The sequence below is a fragment of the Numida meleagris genome, chromosome 8, assembly GCF_002078875.1.
Source record: "Numida meleagris isolate 19003 breed g44 Domestic line chromosome 8, NumMel1.0, whole genome shotgun sequence".
NCBI classification, from domain to species: Eukaryota; Metazoa; Chordata; class Aves; order Galliformes; family Numididae; genus Numida; species Numida meleagris.
Window position 1 is genome coordinate 17,845,477 of NC_034416.1, and position 27,866 is coordinate 17,873,342.

Consider the following 27,866-nt stretch of genomic DNA (forward strand, 5'->3'; position numbering starts at 1 on the left):
TTTTCCACTGCTCAGAACCCTCTGCAAGGAGGCTGTGTGCCACCTCATTGCAGAGCATCTCCTGCAATACAGCTGTAATCCTAAAATGGGGCTCTTCATGCAAATAAATGGCATCACTAGTACCAACTCAGCCATCTGTACAACTCAAAGTGAACACGCATCATTATATGTAATCTCTTCTTTACAGAGCTGCCGACAGAGAGGCAGAGGGCAGCAAGTCACACGCAGTGGCAAGGTAGCTCTGGTATTTTCTCATTACGTCCATTGTTCCCCACCACTTCTCTCTTTTGGAGAGGGACCGACTCTCGTGTGCGTTTACAAAGCCTGCTTCGCTTTCAGGGCCTACAGGTCCCAATTGAATACAACTGGCATTGCTGAAGGTCAATTCTACTGAAACATGCACAGACCATGCAAATGTTTTCCAGCAAACAGGTTCAGGGAAGGTAACGTTTTGCTAAAAAGCAGATGGCAATTTGACTTTAAAACCATAAAGATTAAAATACACGTTATTTCACATTTTAACTCGTGCTATAAACAGATACCTAACACAGGATTACATGAAGAAAACACAGTAAGTGCGGGCAAGAGAAGTGCAGAGTAAACACCTCAGTGAGGAAGCTAGCGACCCACATCTCCCCAGCACCTTGAAGGGACTGCTCCGATGCCTGGATCTCTAGCAGCGTACTGTCCTTGAAACGCTTCCTTTACAACAGGCTCTGACTTGTGGGTGTGTAATAAATCTGAAACTCACATCTCTTGCTAACTGTTAGAAGATGAAAGCAGCTTTCAAACAGTCACTCAATGCAGGTAATTTATCACAATACGCTTGGGGATACCTTGAAACGTTACCTTAATAAAGAGACAGAGTAACATCCTCAGATATATCATGGTTGTGAAACAAATGTAATGTTTTATCTTCAGAATTCTGAGAGCATACACAGCATTTTTTCTGATGAGATTTAGAGATTTATCTGAATGGAAGACATTAATTCTAAGAACAAATACTGGATGAATCAAGGAGCACATATAGGGAGCGTTTAATCTTTAGCGTGCCAGCTTGAAAACAGAAAGGTCAACAGAAAACAAATATCTGTAAGACAGTAAGCTTAAAGAGTCTACAAATGAGTTGGTTATGTAGACCAACTCCTTTCAGAAACTGCTGCTACATTTTATAACATAATTGCTAAACAGTAAAACATAATGAAAGTTACACTAAACTACACAGGAAGGTTAACGCAATAGAAGTATTAAAAATGTTATAAAAGTAATCTTCTGAAAAGAAAGACTGTTAATGTCACCTTTCACAAGTCAGTAATGTGCTACTACAACTACATTCTACTGGTGGCTTTAATGAACCCTGAACATTTTACCCAGTTTTAACACATCTCATGCCTTGTTTTAGAAAAATCACCCTTTTCCCCCGTCAGCAACAGACAAGAATACTTTTCTTGAATGAACCGAACATTACAAAAGACAGTGATTTTATCTCTGTACTTTCACTGAAACATAAAAGTGGAAGCTCATACCTGGGGCCGCATCCTCGGGTTCCATCTGACGTAGTAGTTGACCCACAGTTCCAAATGGTTCAGGCTGGCAACAGGATACAGGACGTGGTTCTCATAGTTCACGTAGAAAGGATTTGCGAATTCATCTAACTGACTGTTAATGTAGGACCACAGCGATACAGTCTTAGTGCTTAACTCCTGAATTAAAAAAAAATACAGAAAAATAAGTACATGGACTGCAAAATGTTAAAATGGGAGGTTATTATCCAGGTATCAGTAGCTTTGTGAAAGTCACCTAATACACTGCAACACTGGCCTCCAAAAACACGGGCTGATCACTAAGCAGTCTTAAAGCTCTAGCAAAACTCTTGTTCCCTGCCAAGGCTAACTGAGAAGAGAGATTCAGGCATAATATTTTCAAAGACACTGAGTTCTAGTTGAGGAAGAGAAAGCTGTACTGGTCATAGCTTACCGCAATGTCTGCAGCTCCTTACATCTATGATTACACATTGACCAATTCAAGAAGATTTAAAAATAAGTTAGCTTTGAAAAGAAAATCAGTGAGGAGAGAACGTGGTTTGAAAGATCCAAAATAGCATCTGTGGAAAACAATGACCTCCTTCTCCCACTCCCACTACTTGCTCCCAGTATCTAATGGTTCCGTGATTTAAAATGACTAGCTTTATGTGCACTTCTGAAAGTTCTATTATCCTAAATGTAATCAGCATAAACATGGTTAAACCAGGGTTTCAAAATCTGAACCTCAATCAGATTCATCTTGCAATTCTACACTCCTTCAGTGTTGTAAAACACGTGCTTCTGCTATCGCTGTGTCTTGAGTTGCATTTCTTTATTGAGAACTGCATGTGACTACTCCTTTATAAAGAAAGCTGTCAGGAAATTCTGCATGGCTGAGAATGTGCTATTCAGCTCCACCTTGCGGTATCTGCGTGCAACTTTGTCTCTGCAGAAGCAGTGAGACAAACCCAAAAAACAAACCTAACCGCCAAGGAATAGCTCCTCGCTCTAACACAAACGTGAAGTGCACAAACAAAAAAGCCAGAAGTGTATTTAGAATATTAAAAAAAAAAAATTGTTAAAAAACATGTTTTCCAAACTCAGAGCATTTCATTGTGTCCTAACTTCATCAATTTTGGCATTTTAAATTTCCCCGGTCTTCAAACACAGGATCCATAAAATTATGTCCCGAAGTGACCTAAAGCCATACATGGGAGCTGCTCTGGAAATAGCAAAGGATCATAATCATTACATAAAACTGGGCATGCTGGCTAGAAATATTTGAAAGTCAATTTTCTAAAACCCTCAAAACTGCTAACAGATAATAACCTAGGAAAAGAGAAGGGCACCTCATTTAACAGAGCATTCATTACGTATGTCCATGTTGCCCTCGAAGACTATGCATCAAATGTATCAAAAAACACAGCCTCAGTGTTCTTAGGTCAGGGCTCCTAAGCATTTCCATGCAAAACCAACAAATTAAGGTGCATACTCCATCAATTATTTACCTCTTTTAACCTTTCTTTTTCACAGTTGCACAAGAAAGTCCCAAAGAGACAGCTATACAGATGATCCAGAATGGTGATCAAAAATAACTCGTTGAATTCAAAGGCTGCAGGAAACTTAAATTAAGAAAAAAAAATGGTAAAATTACTTTAAACTGAATTTTAAGCAGCGTGGTAAGGAAGAAACTTACAAATAAGAAATAACCAAAAGATTCAGATAAGATTTTTTTCTTATTTAGTGAGTATTTTCAGGAAAACTAAGAGATTTCCATAACATTCACTGCAATAATGCATTTCACCTACATACTTCTTCATACTCCTCGGAGACAAACCTTACATTCATTATGCAAGCACACGAGGATGCAAGCACAGAAACATCAGCTAGCATGAAACTGGTGACACAAAGCAACTCATTGTGAGGAGCCCTATCTAACTGAATGTGCTTTATTTCTCTGATATTTAAGAGTTTTATTTCTTCTTCTAACATGCAATGAGTCGGATAATAAACACAAAAGCACATAAAATACACTGGACATATATTTTAAATGTTTCTTATGTTTTTTACCCAAGTTATGTCATTTTTCTTCATTTCACCCCTTGAGTTTATCATCAGCTACATACAATAATCTTTTAATTCCTCTTCTTTCTAAATTAGAAAGTAAATTCTAATATACCCAAATTCTAGTATACCCAAATTGAAAGAAGTGTTATTCCTCTGATACCAGTACACATTTTATCCATAAGCAGAGGTTACCCGACACACTCTAGAATAACCATGGAAAATCTGAAAGCACACAGATGACTTAAAATGCATCTTAATCTGCAGTGCTTCAAAAATCAGATAGGGAGAAATCAATACAAAGTGTATGGGCTGCTATCTATTCAGATGGAAAAAGTCCTTCAATCATATTTTATGATAGGACTACATATGGCAACTGCTTCATGTGTCAAAATAACTTCTTCTTCAGTATGACAGGGGTCTCAAACACAGATATGGAATGATGAACATTTAAGAGAATAAACAAACTTAGACGACTCAAGGAAAATTTATTAAGTAGCACTTCTCCCCTTGCCATGAGAACGAGCATCTCAGGAGACTGATCTTTAGGACAAGCGAAAACATTTCTTCATTTCCACTACAGGAGTGAATATTTGCAGAAGCCTAGAATGCAGCGTTACAGATTCACCACGAGGAATTTCCTCCTCTATGCAAAACTCTCAAGTCAGTATTTCAGATACGAAGAAAGCAGCGGGCTGGGTTCTGTCGTGTGCCACTGAGCAATACCATCACCTTGGCACCAGTCTGAGAGCTACTTTAAAAAGAAAAAAAGGACAAGCATAGCTAGGAGGAATAACCTCACAGCCAGGACTGGGGACGAACTAGCTGACCCAGCAACTCTTCAGTGCCACCTGTGATTTGTGAAGGGCAAGTTTTTATGCACACTGAAAGTAAGGAGCTGAAAAGCGTACAACAGTTGTGCTTGTATTTAAACCAGAAAGATTTACGTTTTAAGCAATATTATTTTTTAGAAGAAGATCGTTCTTGCAGCGTTTGACTTAAACCCTTCTCGTTCTAGGGCTCCTCAAGCTAAGACATACCAACTTTCAAAGTTCTGAGTAAGGAAACCACCAGTATCATGACTTAGAGAATAAATGGAGCCTTCTTTCCGACCCTGCTATGGATAGCATGCTGTTCAGCAGCGTGCAGGGCTCACAGTAGGGCTCCCTGTACAAACCACCAGTTTGCTTTCCATCACCAAGCCATTTTTTAAGTAAAACACGTAAGATGTTAAATAAGACGCAAGTTAAGATGATCAAATTCTCTTTTTCAGTCACGTTCAGAAGTTATCACTAACGCCCTCTCTTCTCTTTAGGAAACGATGCTCAAGCTCCATTACAATACAACGATCTTAGCAACACAGCTGTGATTTAAAGAACACCGGGCAGGTCTGCTGGAGCGAGCCAGGGGAGAGCCAGCACCACCCAGAGCCCAGCCTCCCGCACCCAGCCCAGCGCAGCAAGCACATTCGTACAACAAAGACAACTGGCAGAGGAACAAAACGATATTTGGAAGTAACTTCGAAGACAAAGCCTCTCGTAAAGGAGCTCTCCTTAACTGAAAGCACTTAATGAGCCTCGTCACATTAGCGTCCTGTGATGGCTGTGTCCGCGCTAATCAGATGGATGCCGACACGGCCGCTATTCCGACCCAGCGAAGCATATTCAAAATTCCATACATCAGTGGTTGCACTCTAATTCATTAATAAGTGATAGTACTTTATTGAAACTCTGTCTTTGAATACAAGAGTTCTACTGTTGGTGCTGATGTATCAAGACTGCGCAGCTTCTGTTACCGCTGCTGAAAAATCACTGACCTAAAAATTCTTTCCTCTGTAGTTCCAAGCCCATTAGTGTCTGTTTGAAGATTCAGGTGGAAAAATTCCCCAAATGAAAATTTACTTCTTGTCAAATCCACTAATTGAGAGAGAACATATGGGTCATTAAAATCTCCCACTTGATGCTTTTGGAGGGTTTGTCGTTCATTTCTTACTTTTTATAAAGGAGGGATTTAAGAGAAGAATTCTGTTGCTTAAAACATGTGATGATGCCAGGTGATATCTGACTCAAGGACATGCAAAACAAAGGTGCTTTTTCATTTCATAATCGATAAACCAGTTCTGTACCACAGTAACATTCAAAGTTCATACATTTTGCTGGATGGTGCTTACGATTGTGGAACTGGACTGAACTCGGTTAACTGAGCAGGATATCATAAAGTGCATTACTGACATCAGCACAAAATGCATCTCTGGAAACTGGGGGCATCTGGTCACGAACACAACGCAGCTTTTTCTCAACCTGGAACGTACCTTTCTCCTGTGTGGGTACCAGCCATTAAAGGTAGGAAGACAATAATCGAACTGCATTACTACCTGCCCATTTTGCAGGTGTTTTTCATTTTCATCAGATAACGTGGCCATTCCAACTTGACATCTGCTACTTGAAATCATTTGAATTTACAGACAGCAGTGGGAAATCACCATCTCTTTTATTCAATCTGCTATCAGTCTACTTCTCTCAAACTCCCTAATACTTTACTAGCTGTCATTAAGACTGTAAAAATCCAGGAAAAGATCAGGCTGCCAAGGACTAAGTTCCATTGTCTGAAGCTCTCCAGAGGTCTGTATCCCAGCCCAGGTTAGAGATCCTCTTGCCATATTAAGCTGAATGTTTTAAGAATGAAATGCTCAGAGCACAGAAGTAAATTTGCTTGCTTAGAGCCCAAGCACGAGACCGTACACACATCCCCCCCCAGTCACTGACACTTATTTGAGCTTTGGAACATGTCACATATGTTTGCCATGGATTCTGAGGCACAAAACTAACACTGTGTTATAAGCAAGCGAGCTACACAAGGATGAAATAGAATCCCAGTTTTCCTAGGTGTATGTCAAGGTAATCAAAATCTTCACAAGTATTCTCTGGGTGCTGAAGTCAACTAAAAACAAGTGGCCCAAAACTTTCAAATAATGATGTCTTCTATTTTCTTGTGCTTTAACTTTAATGATTTTCCAATGCCACTGTTGTTTATGAATTTCCCAGCAGTTTTTGGATCCAGGTTTTGAACAGATGTGGTATTGGCTAAGCGCTCCACAGCTCCCCCGTTATTATTTTCTTCTTTCAACAAGAGGCAACTGAACTGTTTATAGCAAGAAATGGGAGGCAGCACAGGAGAACACAAAAACAGAAGAGGCTGCTCTTAATTACAGATCTCCCCAGAGGACTTTTGTTCTTACCAGGTGTTTAGAAGTCTCTCTCTTTGCTATTGTTATTAGCCTTCCTCTGAGAGAGGGGCAGAATTCCTCATCTATTTTTCTCCAGCCATAACAAACAGCACATTAATGCTGAAATACAGATACACAGAAAGTCTTCAAACAACTCTGAACAAGGGCCCAGTACAGCAGCGGGAGCTTTCATAACATGTAAGACAACTGTTTCGAAGACATGCTTTGGAAACCATGATGCAAAACTTTAAGAACTACACGCTCAGAAGAAGAATGCTGAAGCGAGAGATCTGGGAATGCTCGCATCACATGGAACCAGATCTTTATCTTCCTCTCCTCAAAACAATTCACATACTATGCAAACTTCAGTACTATGTCTTTTATCACAACAGCACCAAGACCTCAGAAATATGCTCCAGAGCACCTTACCTGCTTTGTCATTTGCCAAACACAGTCAATGAACTGAAGGAAAATGGGAGATCTGTCTGCATCGGCATGATCATCACCTCCATGTCCTACTCTCTGAAAGACAGAATGAGGCCTTCATTTCTGTCCAGTGTATTTACAGCATTGTTTCAACACTTTAAAGATGATACATCACAAAGATGAACAAGACAAGCAAATTTTCCATAATGCTAACCTATATTTTTCAACAGCTACAAATGCACCCCAATATTCACTTATGGACACACTGCTGCTGTTCAGCAGAGCACTCCCAGTCATTTCCCCCATCTTCCAAAGCGCAGCTGTCTATGGGGTCAAACGGATAGGCATTTAGTACAACCATACTGAACCACTTGCTTAAGGACATATCATTTCTCCTGAAACACTCTCAAGTTAGATCCCAAAGATGTCACTATATTATGCTTTTTTAAAAAAAATATGATCATGATATTATGCCCTAATTCCCTGCTAGTCCTTGAGTCAAGTGAATACTGCAGTAACTAAAGAGCAAAGTGACATGAGAAAACATACCATTCAAAACTAAAGAGTTGAAGGTGACAAATTACACATGAACTCTTTCACCTTACCATTGCAAATCGGTGTCCAAAACTTATCCACTCCTTCTCTATAAGAATCTCAAAGCCCTTGATAGTTCTGTAATAGCTGTCCAGCATAAGCATAGCTAGTGCGGTAAGCTGCGCCGTTCGATCCCAGCCATCGCTGCAATGTACCACCACAGAAGTTTTACCAGATTCAATTTTATCTGCAATTCTTACTGCTCCGGCAAGAAGCATCTTAAATAAATAAAAACAAGTACATTAAATATAAACCAAAACTCCACCAGAAGTTACAATTTTATACTCTTAAAGATCACATATTTGAAATTCACAGATTAATTACGGAGTTATCTGGGTAACGCTGCTTTAAATCAGAGATTTCCAAATGAGATGCATACACCTGGAGGGACAAAAGCCAGCTCTCAAGCATAGGCATGCTGTTGTCCAGCAAGGTTCTTCATTATCAGTAGTACACCGCAAGAGAAGCTAGCAACCCCTTCTCTAAATGAAAACTGAAATTCTTTACCATCATGAAAATAGACACAAACACTGTAATCTGTCCCAAAGAGAAAGTTCACCTTCACAGAAAAGAATCACTCTTCTCTTCCCCAGCTTTCAGTTCTCAGCTGCTAGGGTTAGAGGAAGGGACAAACCACCCAGCTGATCTCAATCAAAACACAACCCAAACAAAACCAGGACTGCTGGCTGCAAGCCTGTGCTGATCTGCTGGTGCATGAAGCATACACAGCATGAGACCCACAAGCCATGAATACGGCCACAAATAACCTGGGCTCAGAAGCATGCTGCGGGAGCAAAGGACAGAGATGGCAGAGAACTGAAATTCACTTGTGCGAACTTGCTGTTTCTGTCTCCCACAAAAACCCTTCTCTTAGTTCTCTTAGGTTGCTCTCTAGTTTGTTGTTGTTTTTTTTTTTTAATACTTGAATAATCTCTCTCCTGTGAACATTTGTCCCTATAACACAACCCATCGTGGCACTGACAAATATGTCAGTAAGAGAAACGCCAGAATAGGACCACAAAAAAATTCCTCCATCTGCCTTCCCATGTGAGAAAACTGAAAATTGCTAAACACTTGCATTCTTCCATTCCCAAGCATGTAAGACATCTTCTGGGAAGGAGGAAAGCTACGCTCAATGCAGAAGTGCACAAGACCAGTCTTCAAAGTAATTGCAAGACCAGAAGAAGCAGGAAAATTATCTGTAAAATATACAGGTACGCAACAGTTTGCTCCATATTATCCTAAGAGAAGCACAGCTGAAAATAAATGAACAGATACAGGCAAGAAGGAGAATATGAGACAGAAAACAGAGTTACTATTAATTCAATAAATATCTGTGGAACAAACAAAGCCTTTTAGCTTCCTCCACAAAATATTCTCTATAAATGCTTCAAAATTTAGCAATCATCACAGCATTTCTGTTAGGGCTTCTAATGAATAATTGGCTACTATATAAGGGACAAAGTCAGGAAAAGCATCTCGTGTGCCAAATCTTCAAACAGCTATACTACTGTCACCTGTGAAACAGAGGTATCAAGGCCCACCTCTGATACCGTGCAAGCCCAGAAACCAATAACGATGAAAGGTAATCAGTGGACAAAAAAAAAAAAAAAAATCCACTTTTAAAACTTGATTGTATTTAAGGCCAGGCTGATTTATAAGAAAGCTTTCCAGATACTCATATTCCCAAACCTGCATGAAATAGTCCAACTTCAAATGAACACTGGTCCCAAAAGAACATTAAATTTGTTTAAATCTTGTATAATAATGTAAGCATCTGCTCCCTCTACTGGTTCTCCTGCAGCAGTTAGCAAGCACTACTTACCGAGAGAGCACAACTAATTAATCCAAAGCATGTTTGGCATGAGTGACATTTGAGGCAACTGCTAATAAGACAAATTCCACTCCACCCATATTCATCATCAACGGAGGAGTGAATATGATAATGAAATAATCTATTCTAAAAGCATTTCAGAGGTTAACGAATCAGGCTGTAAAACTATGTGATTTAATATTACATTAACTAATAGAGCAGATCAGAGCTCAGTGCAACACTGGCTGTAAACGGCCCAGGAAAACGTAGGTGTCCAACGCAGGAACACCAACACTGCTTTGAAGGAGGGAAGGATGAGAAAAGACTGCAGCATTTGCAGTGAATTCCTTTTGGCAGTAATTCAAATGCAATCCGAAGTTCCCAGGGCAGCTTTCCAAGAAGAAGGGATAACCCTGGACTGCTCACAAACATTTTCTCTCAAGAAAATAAAACCTTGTCCAACACCAAATATGATACCGAGCTATTAGGAGTTAACTCATTACCTACCAATACATAGAGCCAGAAATGCGAAGTTACGATGGAATGAATCAACTTTAGTTAAAATGCTAGGCTTTAAGTGACTATTTAAAAAATTATCCTGATCAAAGACTCTAGACATTATTAAAATAATGTTTTCAGAAATGCAAGCAAATAACGCAATTTAAAAACAATTTTATTTTTTTTACACTAAAAGTATTTTACCCTTATATATTCCAGCCAATGCGTGGAGTCCACGTTTGATAACCACCGAGTCTCGTCAATAGTAGGATAAACTATTTCTTTCAGTTTACGCAGGGATTCTCTCATTACATGTATATTATGAATTTCCAGGAAGACCAGCTCTGCGTTTGGGTAGGCACTTTCACTTTCATATCCTCCACCTTTTGCCTGCCATACAAAAACAGACAAAGAAAAGAACACACACAGGACTTCAGCACAAGGTTGAAAGAGTTACGTCAGGTGGGTTTCAGGATTTTTTTGAGGGAAAGGATTATTCTAGCACTATTAAAAACACTTTTTTAGTTTTGTTTTCTCCAAGAAGTGCTAGGAGTAGGTTTTTTTAGATAAAAGAAATCCTGTATTGTAGTGGGCTACTTTTGATAATACAGCTACAGTTTCCTCTTGTTACTACTGAAATCTTTGCTCTTCTGTTGGTGTCACTGCATCATTGCTCAGGACTGTGCTCATGCTGCCTTCAACTCCTACTAGCCTTTCCAAAATCCTCCAAACACCTTACCTCCCTTCCCATGCTCTATTTAGAGATCCCTTTATAAATTTCTTTTCACATCCAGTCCTCTGTACCTTCATCTCTTTCTCTATCTTCAGCCTTTCGGAATACAGACAGAACCACCACTGCTGTTTACGGTACCAACCTACCTTGTTTGTATCTGCAACACTATTCTGTCTGGCATCAAAGATGATAAGTTTATGTGACTGAGCATTGGCATCCATTATTGTCTGTAAGTATTTTTCATCCTCTTTACAATGCTTATCGTTCGGGCCTACCAATGGCTGGCTGCATCGTGTTATTGTTGCCTGGCTCTCCGGATGAATCCAGGATAGCACCTGGAACAAAACAGAACTATTTTAACTTACTGTACCAAGAGAAAAGCAGAAAGCCAAAGTGCAATTAGACAACCACTGCCCACATGGCAGGGGAGGTTCAGAGTGAACATTAAGAAAAATTTCTTTACTGTGACAGTGGTCAAACACCAGAACAGGCTTCCACATGGAAGTTTATGGACCTGTACACCACTTTGCTAAGCAGACCTACAGCATGAACACTGTCACCCTTTCATGTATTTAAAAGGGCTCTTTCACTACCTGCAACATTTATCTGTTCTCAGGAAAACTGCCTTAGTCATAACACATTCCACACCAAACCAGAACACAAGTTAATAGCGAATTAGCATCAAACACCACTCTAGCCTAGAAGTGTTAACTCCAAACAGAAATTTATTACACAGCACAATAACCAAACAATTAGACTCACATTTGAGTTGCTTTCTTCAGTTCTAAACCCATCAAGCCTAATCCTTCTCTCTCTTTGCCCCCTTTTCAGAAAGGAAGTGGGCCCACCGATGTTAAATAAAAACACCCAGAAGAACTCTGATCATTTCTTATAAGCTACAGATACATAGAGCATTTCTCTCTCCTTGTGCGAGTTTCACTTACTGGAACTCTGCCTTTTGCTCTAAATGCTGCCACTTTTGAGAGGTCATCATCCTTTACACTGGTTGGCACAACAAGAACAGCAGGATATGTATCACAAAGCTCATAGGCGCTGTTAATTTTTGATATTTTCCAACTCTCATTGGGCAAGCCCTGTAAGAAAGCAAAACATCATTCTGTTTTTCAGGCTAGATCTGTACTTATCTGAGTTCCGTGATGAAAATTTTAATATGTTACCTACTTTTAAAAAAAAAAAAAGCGTCCCCAGATTTTATCATAAGTCAAAATAATGAAAGACTTTCCTAGGTACTATCTTTGAAACTGCTATGCAAAATAACCATTTCAAGAGACTGTACACTCAGGTGAAAAGTGATCATTTAATTAAATAAAAATAATTTTGCAACTGGGAAACTAGATTTTCAGTGACAAACTAAGGTTACTCCTTTGCTTAATCCTGCTTATTCAAAAGCAAATCTTTTGCCTGTGCTTTCTTAAAACAGCACTTGGAAAATGTAGATTTAGGAATGCATGTTAACACAGGCCAATTTGCTCAAGTACCTGTTGTGTCCATCAACTTTAGCAGGTGGTCAGCACTCTCAAAGTCAGGCCCACTGCATTTTATAACCTTAATATGAGACTGAGATCATCTCTGTAGATAGCCAGGGAAAACTTTGCAGGGTTGGTTTTGTTTTTTTTTTCCTGTTGTTTAAACATCTTTGGCAAAGGTGGAGAAAGGAAAAAATAACACACTGAGCTCCTATGTAACTTACCTGCCTCTTATATTCTGCCATTGGATCATATACTTTCCAACCATTAACAGCAAACTTTTCTTTATAGCTGAATGCAAAAAGAGGCTAAAGATAACAAAGCAAAGGCATAAATTACTATCTGATGGGCTGTAAGTATAATAAGCTCCAAAACACAGAATCCTATTTCAAATGTCACATTTCTAAAACTCTTTAGCAGCAGGTACAAATTTTTCTGTCAAGAACGGACAACACTGTGCTAGAAAGTAAGTAAAAGACAGTTATTTCTTTTGGTATGTGCCATGTAATTAACAAAATCAAGAAAGGAAGGAGAATTAAAGTTACTTTCCTGTAATCATACAACAGATCAATGGCAAAGCTAGGACAAGAAAACTCTTCTCCTACCTTCTAACCAGCTCCTTGTCCACACAAGCAAACAAAAGAGCATTCTGCAGATAGCTAATAATTAAACCAATAGTATCTATTTGTTTCAAACAGAACTTCCATACTGAACTACCTACTGCAGAAAACAAGACTCCCTATATTCTTAATCATGTTATTATGAAAATCTAATTCTAAAGGGTTTTGTACGAATTTGCTGCAACTTCACCGACAGCAGGACGTAGTGTAATGTTTTACAAATGCAAGAAGCAGACAGGGTCACAGGAGCTTGCCTGCTATGGAACAGATTTTATGAAGACTTCAGTGTTTGTTACCCAGCATTTACAGCTTCCCCACCTACACCTTGCCAAGAGAGGACAGATCCAGACACCCTGCTCTGCACCTTCAGACCTACCAGTCCATTTGAAACGGGAAACGCGCGTGTTACAAGGTTTTCAAAAATCTCCAATCTGTTCTGCTCTTCCTGTTTATAGGCAAGCCGCAAATTTCTCATATCCTGTCAAAAATAAGTCACATTATTTTACCCTATGGTAAATTAAAAAAAAAAGGATAACAGCCATTATAAGCAATATGACAGAAGGAATGCATATACGTAACATTCAGTCTCTGCCATCATTTGACTCATGTCAGAATGGAGTTCCGTAACTGCTTGTACGGGATGACTACGGTTGTCATTAGAGTTGCCAGATACTGCAACAACAGCCACTTTTGATTTGAATTCACCTTGGACAAAAGGCAGAAGTGTTGAAGACTGCACAAGAATCACAAGAGGAACTGAAACGTGTTGTCTAAATGAAGCAACGTTCAAATACAGGGAACTGAGCAGACAGAAAGAGCACGCGTATGCTGATTCCTCTAACAAGAAAATGAAATGAAAATACTTTTAAAATGAATAAATCTGTACCATGCCATACCTTGCAAACTATTTCTATACCACAAGAGTTGTCTCCATGGCTTTGTACTCCAATTTTTTCAACTCTACTGATCACTCCAAGAGGAACATCAACAACAAAAGGTGGATCCTGAAAGTTGTGTACAGAACAAACGAATTCTGTTACACTTGGAGGAACACAATCTCATATCATTCACGTGTTTCATTAGGGTCAACTACAATTCCCATTCAATAGATTGCTGTGGAACATCATACTTCACTTACAACAGATTTGTCACTTTCTGAAATCTACTTCAGAAATACTTCTAACTGGAAGAAAACACAGACAGATAGTGAACTCTTACCCTTTCAACACTTTTGATATACATTCTGAAGTCCGTCACTGTCAACGTACCACTGACTGCTCCCATAAATGGACAGATGTACATAACGTCTTTAGCTGGAAAACAGACCAATTGAAGCTTTGGTTTACTATTACAGACATTTATTCCATGAAAATCTATTTCACTTAAAGAATGGCAAGATTTTAGCCATTCCATAATAAAGTAAGATTCAGATGCTTGAACTGTAAGAAAGAAGAAAGCCTGCTCTACAAACACTATCAGGACTGGAAGAGCTGTCCTCAACAGCAAGAAGAATTCCTCACTGCTGCTCAGCACCTACCCAGCAACTAGGACTGAGCTCAGCAGGTGTGCACGGCTCTAAGGGCAGGCAGGTAAAGCACCCCCACTCACCTCTGAGAGAGAGCATGCAAATGCTAATTACTGACGAGCATGGAACTGACCTCAAAGATAGTCAGTTATATGCCATGTCTTCACGTATGCTTTTATGTGAAAGACTGCATGCTGTTTTCTAGGCAAGTACTGTACTGCTAAGGCAGAGCTTGCCATCATAGGCCAAAGCGAAATAAATCTCATGAAGAACCAGAGATGAAGTTTTATGGAACTTTCTGTTCTTTGCTATCACAATTCATAACTTTTGAATCTATGAAGTATTCTCAGCAACTCTGAGCAGAAACACAACCCGTGTACCCAGCATGGAACAAAGTCACCCTAGAAATAAAATGATTCATCGAAATGGACCGAGTCATCTTCTTGAACTGATTACTCTCTCAAGTTTACATTTGGACTTAAAAGACAAAGAAAAGAAATCCACATCACATCTCCTAATCCAAAATGGCAAGACATTAAAAGAACAAAACACAAAGGGAAATAATATTCTATTTTTAAGTAAACAAACTAGCGAATTAATAGAATTCAGTGTAGTTCTTGGTAGCGTGCTTACCAATAACTTTGATTGATTCTCCAGGAAAAAGCGGAGCCTCTTCCATCTGTGCTAGTTTGTTTCCATCCCGCAGCGCCTGGCAGAAACCCAAAACTATGAGTAAATCTCACTTTCCATCTGCACTGCATCGATATATTTTGATGAAAAGTGCTTTAACTACTAGATTACCAGAACACAAGAAGTGCATCTTTTTTTATAAGGCACAATTGTATCACACAGTACCGTATTAAAGAGGCAAGATGTGGTGCTATAAATATTACACAGACAGATACGTTAGTGATATATTAGTAACACAGCGTTTGCGCAACAATTAGTTTCACATGCTGGCTACATATAGCATAGGAAAATATGAGCAATACCAGCCCAAATCTGCAGCTATTAATTTGTTAGCCTTTTGCTGAAAGCAGCTATTATTTTCTAATAGCAGTCGGAAACACCCCAGCAAGCTCTTGTATGGAAGAGGTCCACTATGGGAGCTGTGGGTCCAGAAGGTCAGATTAAGAACGAAGTCAAAATGAAATACAGAAGAACAATTAGTGATTTTAAAATAAGGGCTAGTTCACAAATTTTCCTGTAGGTAAGTGGCCCCATTCCCGAACGACACAAGATTGATCCTCTGGGTCCTCTGCTGGCAGCTAAGATTCACTAAAAAATTTAATTAACAACACAAAGGTTTGTGGGACTTTTAAGGGCCACGTGAGAAATGGAGCTCTTTCTCGTCAACATGAGGAGACATTAAGGTTTCAATTTTGTACCTCTTGGATGAGAGTAAATATAATGGGCTATTTTATAACGAACAAATAGTCTTCCCTTGTATTACAGCTCTGATCCACATACAAATAACTGGTAGGATCGGCCTGCCTCCAAAAAACTACTGCACGCCTGTATTAAGTAACTTCTGAAAACATTTAAATTGATGTTGGGTTTTATATTTTCTTGGTTACTACCAGATTTTTGTATGTAGCACCCAGTCACAAAGAAGATGACACGCAGACAAGGAGCCGACACTCACAAACTCAGATGGGCAGTGCGCTGTCACACGGGGCCTCATGTGCAATGGTGGGAGCACATGCCATCAGATCAAGACCCCACCTGGCATATAACCACTCAACATGCTAAAGACTTTCTACAGATCCTCTACAAACGAGAAATACGAGGTCTCTATGTCCCGTACTAGCATATAGTACCTGGCTACACAGTTAACGAATGAAAGATGAGTAAAACTTGCCACCTGATCAGCTTCTGCTTCAGAATGATAGCCATTGTGTCCATCCTGCATCTCCTGCATTGCATGAGGCAGCAGTAGGGCAAGAGAGAAGTAACAGGAAAAATCATGCACACAACAGGTGAAAGGACAGAATCTTTTCTTGCTTCCCCCTCGTTTTTCTTTCCTTAAAGAGACAGCATATACTTTAACTCCAGCTTTGATCTCCAGAGCTCCCCGCTCCTGGCACAAAACCCTTTCCACACAACAGATTCCAAGCTACTGGGGCTATCCACTTCATGTTATTTGGCACAACAAAGAATTCAAAGTTTACCCTCTTTTTCACGTTAAGAGACCGGGCTGGTACACATAAAAAAGGAAAGTATGTACTGTCTTTTTAAGACAAACAACTTCATAGTGAAGAAAACGAATTCAAGGTACGCCACATGCTTATAAATAGAAGAAATCGAGTACGGCTTGCAATGGTAGCATTAGGACAAAAGTCATGCAGTCTTTCAAGGAAAAAATAGTTCAAATAGAATTATTCAGTCAACTTTAGAAATACGATACTGTATAAGGCATGTTTTAATTAATTTTCAGTTTTATGGTTTCACATTTTTCCAGCAACTTCTGCGTTGCTGTGAAGCCGACTCAGTAACTTTAAAGAAGTTACAATTACTCCTCGGAGCAAAATAATGCAAATGAGTCACTCTTTTACATATATATACACATATAGAGCATCATAATGGCAGCAAACCCTGAACGCTTATTAAATCCCTCTAATAAACATCATGTCCCTATGCACTCCAGGTAGAAGCACAGATGTCACTGGGTCAAATGAAGTAATTGCTTTGCCACGTTCAGCCAGAACTGTTCTTCCATCTTCTTTCAGCATTAACTAGAGACAAGCTGTGTTTGTGACATTCCAGTACTCCCGGCCCGCATGCAAACTTCTCACTTGCAAGACTAAATCCAGACTCAGTCTAAATTTATGACTGTTTGCTAACGTCAATTTTTCTTTTAACAGTACTTCTACGGAGCTCCCCCAGAAGAAAGAAGAATAGCTTCAGATAATTTGGACTCTACAAGCACTTAAAAATAATAATGATCAAAAAAACCTTTCAAATTATAAAGAATTCCTGGCATCTAAGCATCGACTGAATTCTGATAAATGGAAGTTGCTTAAATTCCAACCGCACAAATGCTGCTTCTGAAATTGAAGTAGACACTGTGATCCCTGAGAGGAAACTAGGAAAAGCACCAGCAAACACACCAACAGATCTGTAAAGCAACGGAGGACAGAGAAGCACAGCAGACCATCCCGAGATCAAAGCCCTTACAAAGGGCAAAGAAAAACCGATGGAAAACAATCCATTTCTGTTACTCATCCCCCGACAATCATTTCAAGGGCCTACTATTAAAAAAAGAAAAAAAGAAGAAATCAACTTGTGAACGTTGACTAAACACATCATTTTCAATATGTAAGCAACAGATAAGAAAAAGACATCATTCAGACTTCATCTCTTGGTGTGAGACCCAACAAGAGCTCTTTGTTTGAACAGCAGCGTTAGACGCATTTCATGAACAATGTCAGAACGCTGTCCAGATCATTTCTCACTCTATACATGCTGCTGAGGGACAAGAAAACAATGAAGAATAGGCAAGACCTACACAATTGTCATTAAAAAGATGCAGGTCGTTGCACTAGCATCCAACTTCAAAGCCAACCTCCCATTCCACAACGGGACTGAGGCAATGAAGGTAACGCACATACAAAAGCACGCATGAATGTGAATCTTATTTAAACAGGCTGGACAAAGATGCACCGCTTTTATCCACTACCACTCTTCAATGCAGACACTGCGTTAGAGGAGCTCATACAGTACTCTGCAGTCAGAAGCACGTAAGCCTCAGCTGCAAGCATCCATTCTGTCAAAATTAATGCAATAATACTGAAGTTAGTATTGCACATTTGTAACGTAATTTAAACATACCGCTTTCTCACACGTTGACTTTTATTGCTTATGAAAACACAGTGACGGATACGAAGCATTTCTGTGGCAAAGAAGCTGTTGCACTGCATAGCAAAATGGTCTGAGTGGTTCATAAAAACCATTAATGACGTAAAGAAGAACGCTCGACACACCAAGATGTCACACAGCACGAAGGACAAACAGGCAGGAGGCCGTTTTACTACTTGCCACAGGTAACCTTACCCGAATATCAGGCCTCCTGTACACCTGTCAGTTAAAATACAACATGTTATCCAATAAAACGCACAGCTTTGATTCATTAAAGGTATTATAGCATTCGTCAGATTTTCAGAAGAACTCTATTTCCAAGCATATTCATTACAGTTGAATTTAAAAGCAAAACAAAACAACCCTATGTACATATAGCAGCTCCTAGTTGCAGAATTATTTTGCTTTGAAAGTACGCTGGCCACTTCCATTTAGTGATGAAACAAATGCCAAATTCCTTTGAAGAACTTACTCCTAGTCACTCTTTTATTCAGGGCTGCTATGACAAGAGAAGAGCGAGCCCGGTAATCCTCTGAGGTGAAAATAACAAGCCTGCAGTAACGACGACGAAACACAGCCCCGCATCTTTTGGATTCAAAAGGCAAAACAAAGACAGCTGCGGCTCTTCTCAACTTATCTCTGAAGGCAGCCGCTCCCAGCTGCCGCCACCTGCACTGCTCCTCCAGCAGCAGCACCAGGCAGAGCCCCGCGCCGTCGCGCTGCTCCCGGCTCGCTCAGTGCTCACCAGGTGGGACCCTTCCTTCCCAGCGAGCCAACGGCACCCGCCTTTCTCCTAAAGATGAGGACTCTGTGTTTGTTTCTTAATGCTGAGTGTACAGCACCAGTGTTTCCGGATCTATGCTACCCAGGCAGCTGTTAGCGGTACCCACTGAGCACCTGCAGTACCGCTGAGCCTCCACGGATGCCAAGTGCAAAGGAAAGCCTTTCCTAAAGCACAGACAACATTCAGGTCCCAGATTTAAATAAAGACAAAAAAATTATATGGCATTATGCACAAATAGGGGAGCTCAAATCACAGCAATGCAATAATGGCAAATACAACTTTTTTTACACACAAATTCCGAATACCAGAAGGCTTATTTTTTTGTTCCTTGATTTCTAAGAAACAAAGACAAACACATCTAATTGGGCCTCAAAAGATTTAGTCCTCTTAAGTAATGTCCAAGGTGAGTTTGCAACAGAGAATGAAACTACTGGGAACACAAGGGCTCCTTACTCCAGAGGAATGCCGTGTAACTCAGAGGCAAACTGGGCACGTTTCACCACAACAAAGTCCTTGATCTGCACGGCACAGAGCCCTGACAGCTTAACGCAGCGCGCCACAGCGCTCCGTCCAAGATCTTAGCCGTGACCTGAGAGCTGCCCATCCTTCATGGGGGCAAGCTGCTGGCAGCACCAGCGATGCCAAACTCTCTGAAGGGAATCTTTAAACAGACCATGGTTAGAAACATTGTAGAATTTATCTTCAAGCGTGGGCTGATTCTGATCTGCAGTCACGGAATCTGAAATACATCGGTTCTGGACAGCAAACTTTTAATCATAGAGTTTGTTAGCAAATACATTCAAATCTAGTTAAAAACAAGAAAAGTAACACCTTCATCTGGTCATTTGACACGGATCTAAAATTCTTTTAAATCTAGGACAAAAGCAGCAAGTGCTTTCTGCGCCCCAGATAGCAGCAGCCTGCATTTGTTCACACCGGTGACTTGCCGTGTTCTCAGACAAGCTCCATTAACTGTCTCTATACTGGAAACAGCAAACGAGCACAAAAGAACAGATGTAAAAAGCATAACGAAACCCACTAGGTAAAGTATGCTCTGCAATCATTAATGACAAAAATATTGCTGGGAAGGAACAAAAAAAGTGATGTTGTTTTGTTTGATATTAATTTCTCTCTCTCTGGTCAAATCCAACGAAAAATGATGATCATTAACATTCGTTGAACAGTAATAAAGATGTATGCATTTCCTTAATTTTTTGTGTAATCTAGAGAGATCAGTTTGGTACTCCAAACAACACAAGCCTGTAGCAATTTCAACCTGCAATTATTAATTTACTTTAGCTGTTGGGTTTTTTTTTGTTTTTAAATGTAGTAATCAAAAGGGAAGACAAGTCATTCTTAGCATTTCACTTAGAACAATTTCTAATTTTCCTGTACACTTCAATGCCACTTTTCTAACTACGGAGGAAAGCACAGAACAGATTCAAAAGATTCCCACGCACAAACAAGACGCTTCTAGTTGTGGAACATCCCGAGGTCACTCAAGCACTTCTGACCTGACACTCAACGCAGCAAGGGCTTTCCTGACCACTCGCTCTCACCCGAAACGAACGAACGCTCTGCTCAGGGCACTTACCCGGTAGTCTCTGGACATGCCTTCCGAAGGGACAGAGCCAGAGATCTGACTGGAAATGGTTGCAGCTATCAGCTGCTTGCACCATTCAACGTGCGATCCCGTAGGGCTACAGAAACAGAATATGTAACGACATTTAGCAATCATTCAAAATGTATATTGAGAATTACATGGCACAGCAATACAAAACAAGGCCGTAAACGAGCGTTAACATTATACAAACCAGGTTTATTTGTGGGCAGAACACAATTATTTCGGTGAACAAATAAGATAAAAGAATTTTAGAGGATCTCATCAGAGACGCAGAGCTGTCAATAGGACACAAGTATGCTTATGGTCCTCGGACCTTACGAAAATGTTGGTTTCCTTACCCAAGTACAATTCTTTTCCCAGTGCTCACACATTCTTTTCTTAGAGCCACCCAGGGAATGAATTGGATAACTAACAGGAAACTTCTCATACTCACCTTTATTGCTATTTCCCGATTGTTTAGTAAATCCTCCTTAAAATCAAACCACTCTATGCTAGCACTTAAAACTGCAAACTACTGCTGTGTTGCATTCTATACTAACATTAGACGTAGAAAATACATATTTTCTAAAGAGCAGTTTCTATTTAGCCGCATTTTTTATATGTTCATATAATAATCTCCAAATAATGTTCATGACCAGCTTTCCCAGAGTCAGATGTCTACAAGAACCCTACAGACAAGGCATCTAACAGCAGAACTGCACTGCATCGGAGATGACACGTTTGGAGAGCAGCTGCCAGAACCAGTGTGGCTTACAAGTTTCAGAGCAGCAGCAGTGAGGTGCAGCTGCCAGCCGTGGTGAGGTGCACCAGCACTGCCCCAAAACAGGCCTGCCCCACAGGAAGGCGGGAAGGCTGGGGAACCTGTGCACCACTGCAGGCTCAGGTCACACAGGAGATAACTGCCACTCCTCCAAACAGGTTTGCTAGGCACTCGTGCAGTTGTGAAGCTTGTTCCCAAGTCAAATGCAAACAGAACATTTAAATTCATTTTTAAAATTACTTCACAAACTAACTTTGGATTCTCTGAGCATCCTGTGACACAGAAGCAAACCACTCTGTACACAGACACAGCAGAACACGCGCACAACTGGGATGTCAGGCAGGTGGGATAATGGCACAAGATGACAAACTCCTGCATAGCCAGAGGCCTTTTCTCATGCTAGCTCTCCTAGGACAGGCAGGTATGTGTAGCCTGAAATTAAAGATCTTTAAGAACTTTTCTGACAAATTTTAGTGGCTGTCTACCTGCAAAATCATACATGACCAAATCACAAAACGCTATTTTGCAAGTGCAGCATTGATGACATTCCTGCCTGAACGAGCAACATCCTCCAAAACCTGAGGGCAGTACTGGACTTGAGTCCAAATTTACTTAAAGAAACTTTCACCTAAGTTTTGCAAAGAGTTCGTGAGCTAGATATCTGCAGTAATCCTCTGCCGAGCTGGTTTATTTCACCTTCCTTCACATCTCTTGAATTCTACTATATCTCTTTAGGGTTAGCCTAAGCTTGTTCCAAAGAAGCGTTTACTTGTTAATTAAGAAAAAGATCTCTCTGCGGCTGATCTTCAGCAGGCCCCGCCAGCTCGATCCCAGCAGAGGAGCAGTGGAGGTGCCCAGCTCTGGTGCAGCACAGCCCGGCAGTGGGACTCAGCACCCCGCGGGTGGGCAGCGCCGTGCCCGGGGCTCCTGCCGCTCCAGCCCAGGTCACACACCATGGCTCTCCGTGGTACAGCCATAGCGGCACCGAAACTGTTCCAGGGTTCAACAAGGGGGAAATGAAAACTGAGATAAGAAGCAAGAAAGCAAGGAATAAAAGATGTGTATTTCAGTGATGGACAGGCTTCTTAGCAAGGACTTCTAGCTTTCCTATAACGTTAAGGTTTCTCCGAAAAGAAAAGCGACAGAACACAGAGACGGAATCTAGGAATAATTCTTAACCTCCTTCCCACAACCGGGGGGAATTCCCGCTGGTTCCGCTCTGTGTAAGGCTATTCCAGCCGAGCCCTGCGCCTGCCCCCAGCACCTGCCCACCCACCGAGCCGCGCAGCCCGAGGAGAAATACGCGCATCCGCGCCTGCAAGAAACAGCCAACAGAACAAACGGCTGCAAAAGGAGAACCGCCTCAGGAAAGATGAGAAATTACGTAGGTGCCCCAAACCCCAGCCAAAATCCTGCCGGCAGCCCCAGCCTTCACCGCACCGATGACGCTAATCGCGAGAAGCACACAACCGCAGGCAGGAAACTTTGACAAGGGCCAGCGCACTGACAGAGAAAAATCCGCCGTTTGTTAGCGCGACCGGACAAAAATAAAGGCGCAGATTGGAAGCGCCGGCCGATCCCCGGCCCCGCGCACCCGCCCGCGGCCCCGGCCCGGCGGCGGGGGGAGGCCCCGGAGGCCGCGGCCCCGCGCACAGCGCAGGGCAGGGCAGGGCAGGGCAGCGCAGGCCGCGGGAGGCGCAGCGCGGTGCCCGCCCGCCCGCTCACCTGTCCAGCGTCTCGGTGCTGGCCTGCCGCGAACCGGCCCCCGCCGCCGCGCCAGCCCCAGCCCGCGCGGCCCTTCGGCTCACAACGCCGCCCTCCGCCGCCGGCCCGGCCGCCGCCGCCGCCCGCTCCATGGTTCCGGCCGCCGGCGGGACGCCCCGCGCCGCCGGGATGGCGGCCTCCCGCCCGGCCCGGCCCTGCCGCCTCAGCCCGGGCCCCGGCGGCGGCCGAGAGCTGTCACCTGGCGGCGGGGCTTTACCCACAGGCCTCCGCGGCGCCGGGAGGGCGGGCAGCGGCCCCGCGCGGAGCGGGAAGGCGGCGCCGGGCGCGAGCGGAGCAGGCCCGGCCGGAGGGAAGCGGCTGAAGGAGGCGAGTGGTTGAAAAGGGACATCTTTATTTCTTTTTTTCTCCACGCGCACACAGAGCAGACGGAGCTCGGCCTCCCCTCGCGCCCCGCTCCAGAGCGGCTCTGTCATGGCGGGGCGCCCCACGGTGCTGCTGCTGCAGAGCCCCTGGGCTCCAGCGCGACACAAATGCCAGACCAAAGGAAAAACGGCGCAAATCGAGCCCAAGGCAGAGTTTAAACATACGTCCAAAGGAGGTAGTACGCAAATCTTTCGTAGGTACACTCATAACGGTGATGCTGGGATGGATAAGGCATACAGCAAATAAAGAAGGCATTCTGCAATAACTTCCCAGTACAAAACGGGGTGATCCGCTCAGGTCCGTGGAGGGAAAAATACAAAAAAAATACAGCAAAAACACAGAAACATAGATCAGTATTTCACAGAGATTAGGTATGTACAGCAGCTGCTCTTTACACCTCAGCTCTCCTTCCCTTCCCCTCTCCCAAAAAAAGCATTCATTGCTCATAACTTCCTCCTTCAGCACCTCAGGAACTTCCCGCTGTCTGTTCTGGCTGGGACAGCTGCAGCATGGAAGGAACTGAAGGTAACACGCTAACTGCCAGGCAGAACCCAGCAGCACAGCAGAGGGCACGGGGAGGCTCCGTACAGACACGCTGTATGTGCTCGCAGCACACTGCAGAATGACAGCTCAAATCCTCATGTGAATGGAAAGGAGCTTCTTCTTAACATTGATCCGCTTGTGTGCCTACATTCACAATAGCTCCAGAGTAGTATTTTCCAGAAGGTATGGATTAAAAACATCCCTATGTTTGCGTCATTAATATTGCCATGACAACACAATTAAAAAGTAGTATCTTATTTGCTGACTTGAAAATAACAAAACAAGCCCAAATACAGGTATGCTAGAGCTTCTAAGAATGGCATTCAACCAAACCAGAAATATGAAGAATGGACTATATGCAATGAACTAAGTGCATAAAGATCCTTTCCATTACAATATGCTTTCCCACACGCAATAGGTTTTCATGTAGTGTTTACACAGTAAAATTATATTTTCTGAACTTCTCCACACTGCTCAGAGATGTCACCAATGCATTCAACTCAAACACAGAAACATTAAATATTCTAATAAAATTAGCTTTATGTCTATGTATCTATGTACATATATAAACCTCAAGTAAAAGGCAAATATACCAGAGTATGCATAGTTTTCAAAAGTGTATCTCAGTCGAGAATCTTCCTTCATCCGATACAAATGCATCTTGTTCACCTCAACAAGCCAAGCTTTGGGGATCACGGCATTTCATGTTATTTTGGAAACGCAGCAAAAAATACTGAAGGGAGAATGAAATTTAGAGGACAAAAATAAGTCATATGTATGTAGAACACACATGCAGTATGCTCTGAGCTTCCCTGAAAAAACAAAATAGTGCAACTCAGTGTATCAACTGAATCAAATCAAGAGGCGGGACACTTTTATTCCTTTGAAAAAATACCGTTCCTAAAAATATTCAGATGTCCTCTAAATTTTGACTTACTTTATGCAATTATAGCTTTAAACTTAGTTTTCATATGCAAAATATTTACACATTTATAAACTCGCAGAATTTCTAATAAACTATATTATGTATACTTACAGAAAACTTAATTTATATATAATACTATTATATCCTGCTGATCGAAACTCACCGCATGTACAATAATTTACAGTGACAGAAGCCTCAAGCATCAAAACATCTCATTTAAAATAACAATATCAGAGCCCTCTACAGATTCAGAATCGCAAAATTTCCTGGATTGCCTGAATATCATTGAACTTGTGTGAATGTGAAATCCTAATTAAATATCAAGTAGCAAGGTCCGTCTGTCATAAGAAATGCTTGCAACTATTAAAAAAATACCTGAAAAGAACAAGTTAAAGGTTTACAAAATGCCTCTGAAATAAAGACCTCAAACTAGAACTCAGTGGAAGGTTCAATGTAAGTGCACACACTATATGCAAATCTCATATACTGAAGTCCCTTAAATATTTAAGAATAAATTCATTAAACAGAAGTTAAATATACACTGAACAGAAAACTTATAAATTTACAAGTTTTCAACAGTATTCAGAACTGTTATATATTTTTTTTTGCCTACTTTGGTATAAAAGCTCTTCTAAACAGGCACATTTATTTTTGTAAGACATACTCAAGCTTTAATACAATGGCTGATGCTGGATATTTAAACAATGTCCCTGTGCATCTGTTTTTAATTATATAAGCCCTATTTAAAAATGTTTTGTTCTGTATTAATCCAAGAAGCCAATACAGCCAACAGTGATAATTCATAATACACTGCAATGCTCAACAGTTAACCAAAACAGGACCCCTCAGAATCCAGTGCAACGGTCATCTGTTAAAAAAATACAATTAAAAAATTATTTCTTTTGATACCTACTGGGCTATCTGCACTGTTTAACCGGAAGTTTATCAGAGTATTTCCTTCCATCTTTTCATTTATTTTGAAGCAAGAAAATTTGGAATTCTCAGATAACCAGAAAATTTTTACACTTCTCTCTGAAATCTTACCACATAATTTATTTTTCCCTCACGAGGTCCACAGCCTTATTCCTAACAGGAATAGACACATGCCTACTTTTACTCAATGTGAATATTCCTCTTTATGTTAATGCGTTTTATTCACAACATCCGAGACTGAGCATGAATTCCCTTACAGGAAGAACAGACCTACAGTGTAATAAATTAAAGCATTCTTATGAAAACAATACATCGATTTCATTTCAACTGTACCAGACTTTCCAAAATAACTCTTAAAGCACTCCATCACTAAAAGTTGAATTATTCATGTTCCCAGTTCGCAGGTTCTGAAAGGCACGTAATGGAAGAGTTGGTTTTGTTTTGAAGTCCTCCTCGAATGAAGACAGTCTAGAATACTTTGTGTTAGGACAATCTAACGTAAGGCATTAAAATACTCTTCTTTATACTCTAGATCTATGTTAAGCACCACTTGCTATTACGCTATAGAAAGAAGCCAACATTTTCTTCAAAAATGCGTTTGTACTTGGGACATCATTTGTGAGGGAGACGTTGACGAGGCTGATGAGTTGGATATCTTAGAGTTATTTGTGATCTGCAGTTCTTCAAGTCTCCTCATATAATCATCTCGCAACGCAAGGAGCTCCATGTAACGCTGCTCCACTGGATTTGGCTGCTAGAAAGAGATCTGTATTAGTCCTTTATCACTGTAGTCCAAGTACATCTACACACGTTGCTGTAGTATTTGTCTTTTCTTGGATTACCAAGCTATTTATTTCTATAATGCAAGAGCCCTCTGGGTTCAAACCGTTTTCAACCAAAGAGAAACCCTGCTTTACAAAATAGGTCTTCCTCAATAAAAATCGGTCAGAATTTCCCAGAGATTATTATCTAATACGGTGTGTTTATATAGGTGTGATTATCTCCTCCACAGCTTTTCTCTTCTTGATTTAAAAGGTTTTAGATTGCAGAGTTTAAATGTTTTTTCTTCCCTAAAAAAAGTGGTTAGCCCAACTACAGATCTTTGGCTCTGCTGATCAAACAAAGATGAAATCTTCAGTTTAAGGAACTACCTTTACTGAAAGTTTACTTCAGTGCTTAAATAGTAACTTTGCAACTGTGCGTAAATGAAAAAATAAACATAAAGCTTTATTAGCAAATTCTCAGAATAGACTTGAATATGTTTAAAAACCAACTGCCTGAGCTTTCAGACCACTCACAGCCAGAGTACCTTAACAATATCTATTTTAAGCTTAGCTTACTTTTTTACAGATGCCCAAAGCAGATCCAGAGCCTGAGCTTACTTTGTCCTATCTACCTGACAAAAAGTTACTACTGCTTCACAATTAACCTCTCACAGAGTTATTAACAACAAAGTTGAAGAAGCAAATTTAAATACCCCAAATCAGCTGAACTAGTGACTCTCAGACACAGCATTCACTATGCACCCCAGATAAGGGAGGTAATAAATATTGAAGCAAATGTGGAAGCTGGATCAATGACTGAATCTAGTTTCGAAGAGGATGAGAGATGTAGGATTAACGATGCTACTTGTGACAGACTAGACTCTTCACAAGACACAAGTCTGATGCTCCCAGCATGCTTCCATGTCACAGCACTAAAGGGGTAATCTAAAAAAACTGGTATATGCCACACGTTCACTACTCAGATACTTAACATGATGCATAAGTTTCATGTGCAAGA

The 27,866-nt window shown here is 41.0% G+C and overlaps 2 protein-coding genes across 10 annotated transcripts in view; both read right to left on the minus strand.

The window, feature by feature from the left end:
• Positions 1–24,441, minus strand: part of MTMR1 (myotubularin related protein 1) — a 33,599-nt gene extending 9,158 nt beyond the window's left edge. Inside the window, exons 1-15 of one of the 3 annotated variants that reach the window (XM_021406615.1) lie at positions 23,261–24,441; positions 20,746–20,851; positions 18,563–18,586; positions 15,143–15,218; positions 14,203–14,297; positions 13,881–13,988; positions 13,361–13,462; positions 12,589–12,672; positions 11,822–11,971; positions 11,024–11,212; positions 10,349–10,534; positions 7,845–8,051; positions 7,243–7,335; positions 3,032–3,145; positions 1,527–1,703 (exon numbers count right to left, since the gene is read on the minus strand). In XM_021406615.1, coding sequence (XP_021262290.1) covers positions 1,527–1,703; positions 3,032–3,145; positions 7,243–7,335; positions 7,845–8,051; positions 10,349–10,534; positions 11,024–11,212; positions 11,822–11,971; positions 12,589–12,672; positions 13,361–13,462; positions 13,881–13,988; positions 14,203–14,297; positions 15,143–15,218; positions 18,563–18,586; positions 20,746–20,851; positions 23,261–23,733 — 2,184 coding nt within the window. In that variant the 5' untranslated portion in view covers positions 23,734–24,441. The remainder of the gene's footprint in view (positions 1–1,526; positions 1,704–3,031; positions 3,146–7,242; positions 7,336–7,844; positions 8,052–10,348; positions 10,535–11,023; positions 11,213–11,821; positions 11,972–12,588; positions 12,673–13,360; positions 13,463–13,880; positions 13,989–14,202; positions 14,298–15,142; positions 15,219–18,562; positions 18,587–20,745; positions 20,852–23,260) is intronic. The other 2 variants (XM_021406616.1, XM_021406617.1) reach the window with 2 other exon arrangements.
• MTM1 (myotubularin 1) overlaps positions 25,070–27,866 on the minus strand; it is a 40,822-nt gene continuing 38,025 nt past the window's right edge. For 6 of the 7 annotated variants that reach the window (XM_021406624.1, XM_021406619.1, XM_021406625.1 and 3 more), the window contains one exon: positions 25,070–26,838. In XM_021406624.1, the coding sequence (XP_021262299.1) occupies positions 26,671–26,838 (168 nt within the window). In that variant the 3' untranslated portion in view covers positions 25,070–26,670. The remainder of the gene's footprint in view (positions 26,839–27,866) is intronic. The other variant, XM_021406623.1, reaches the window with a different exon arrangement.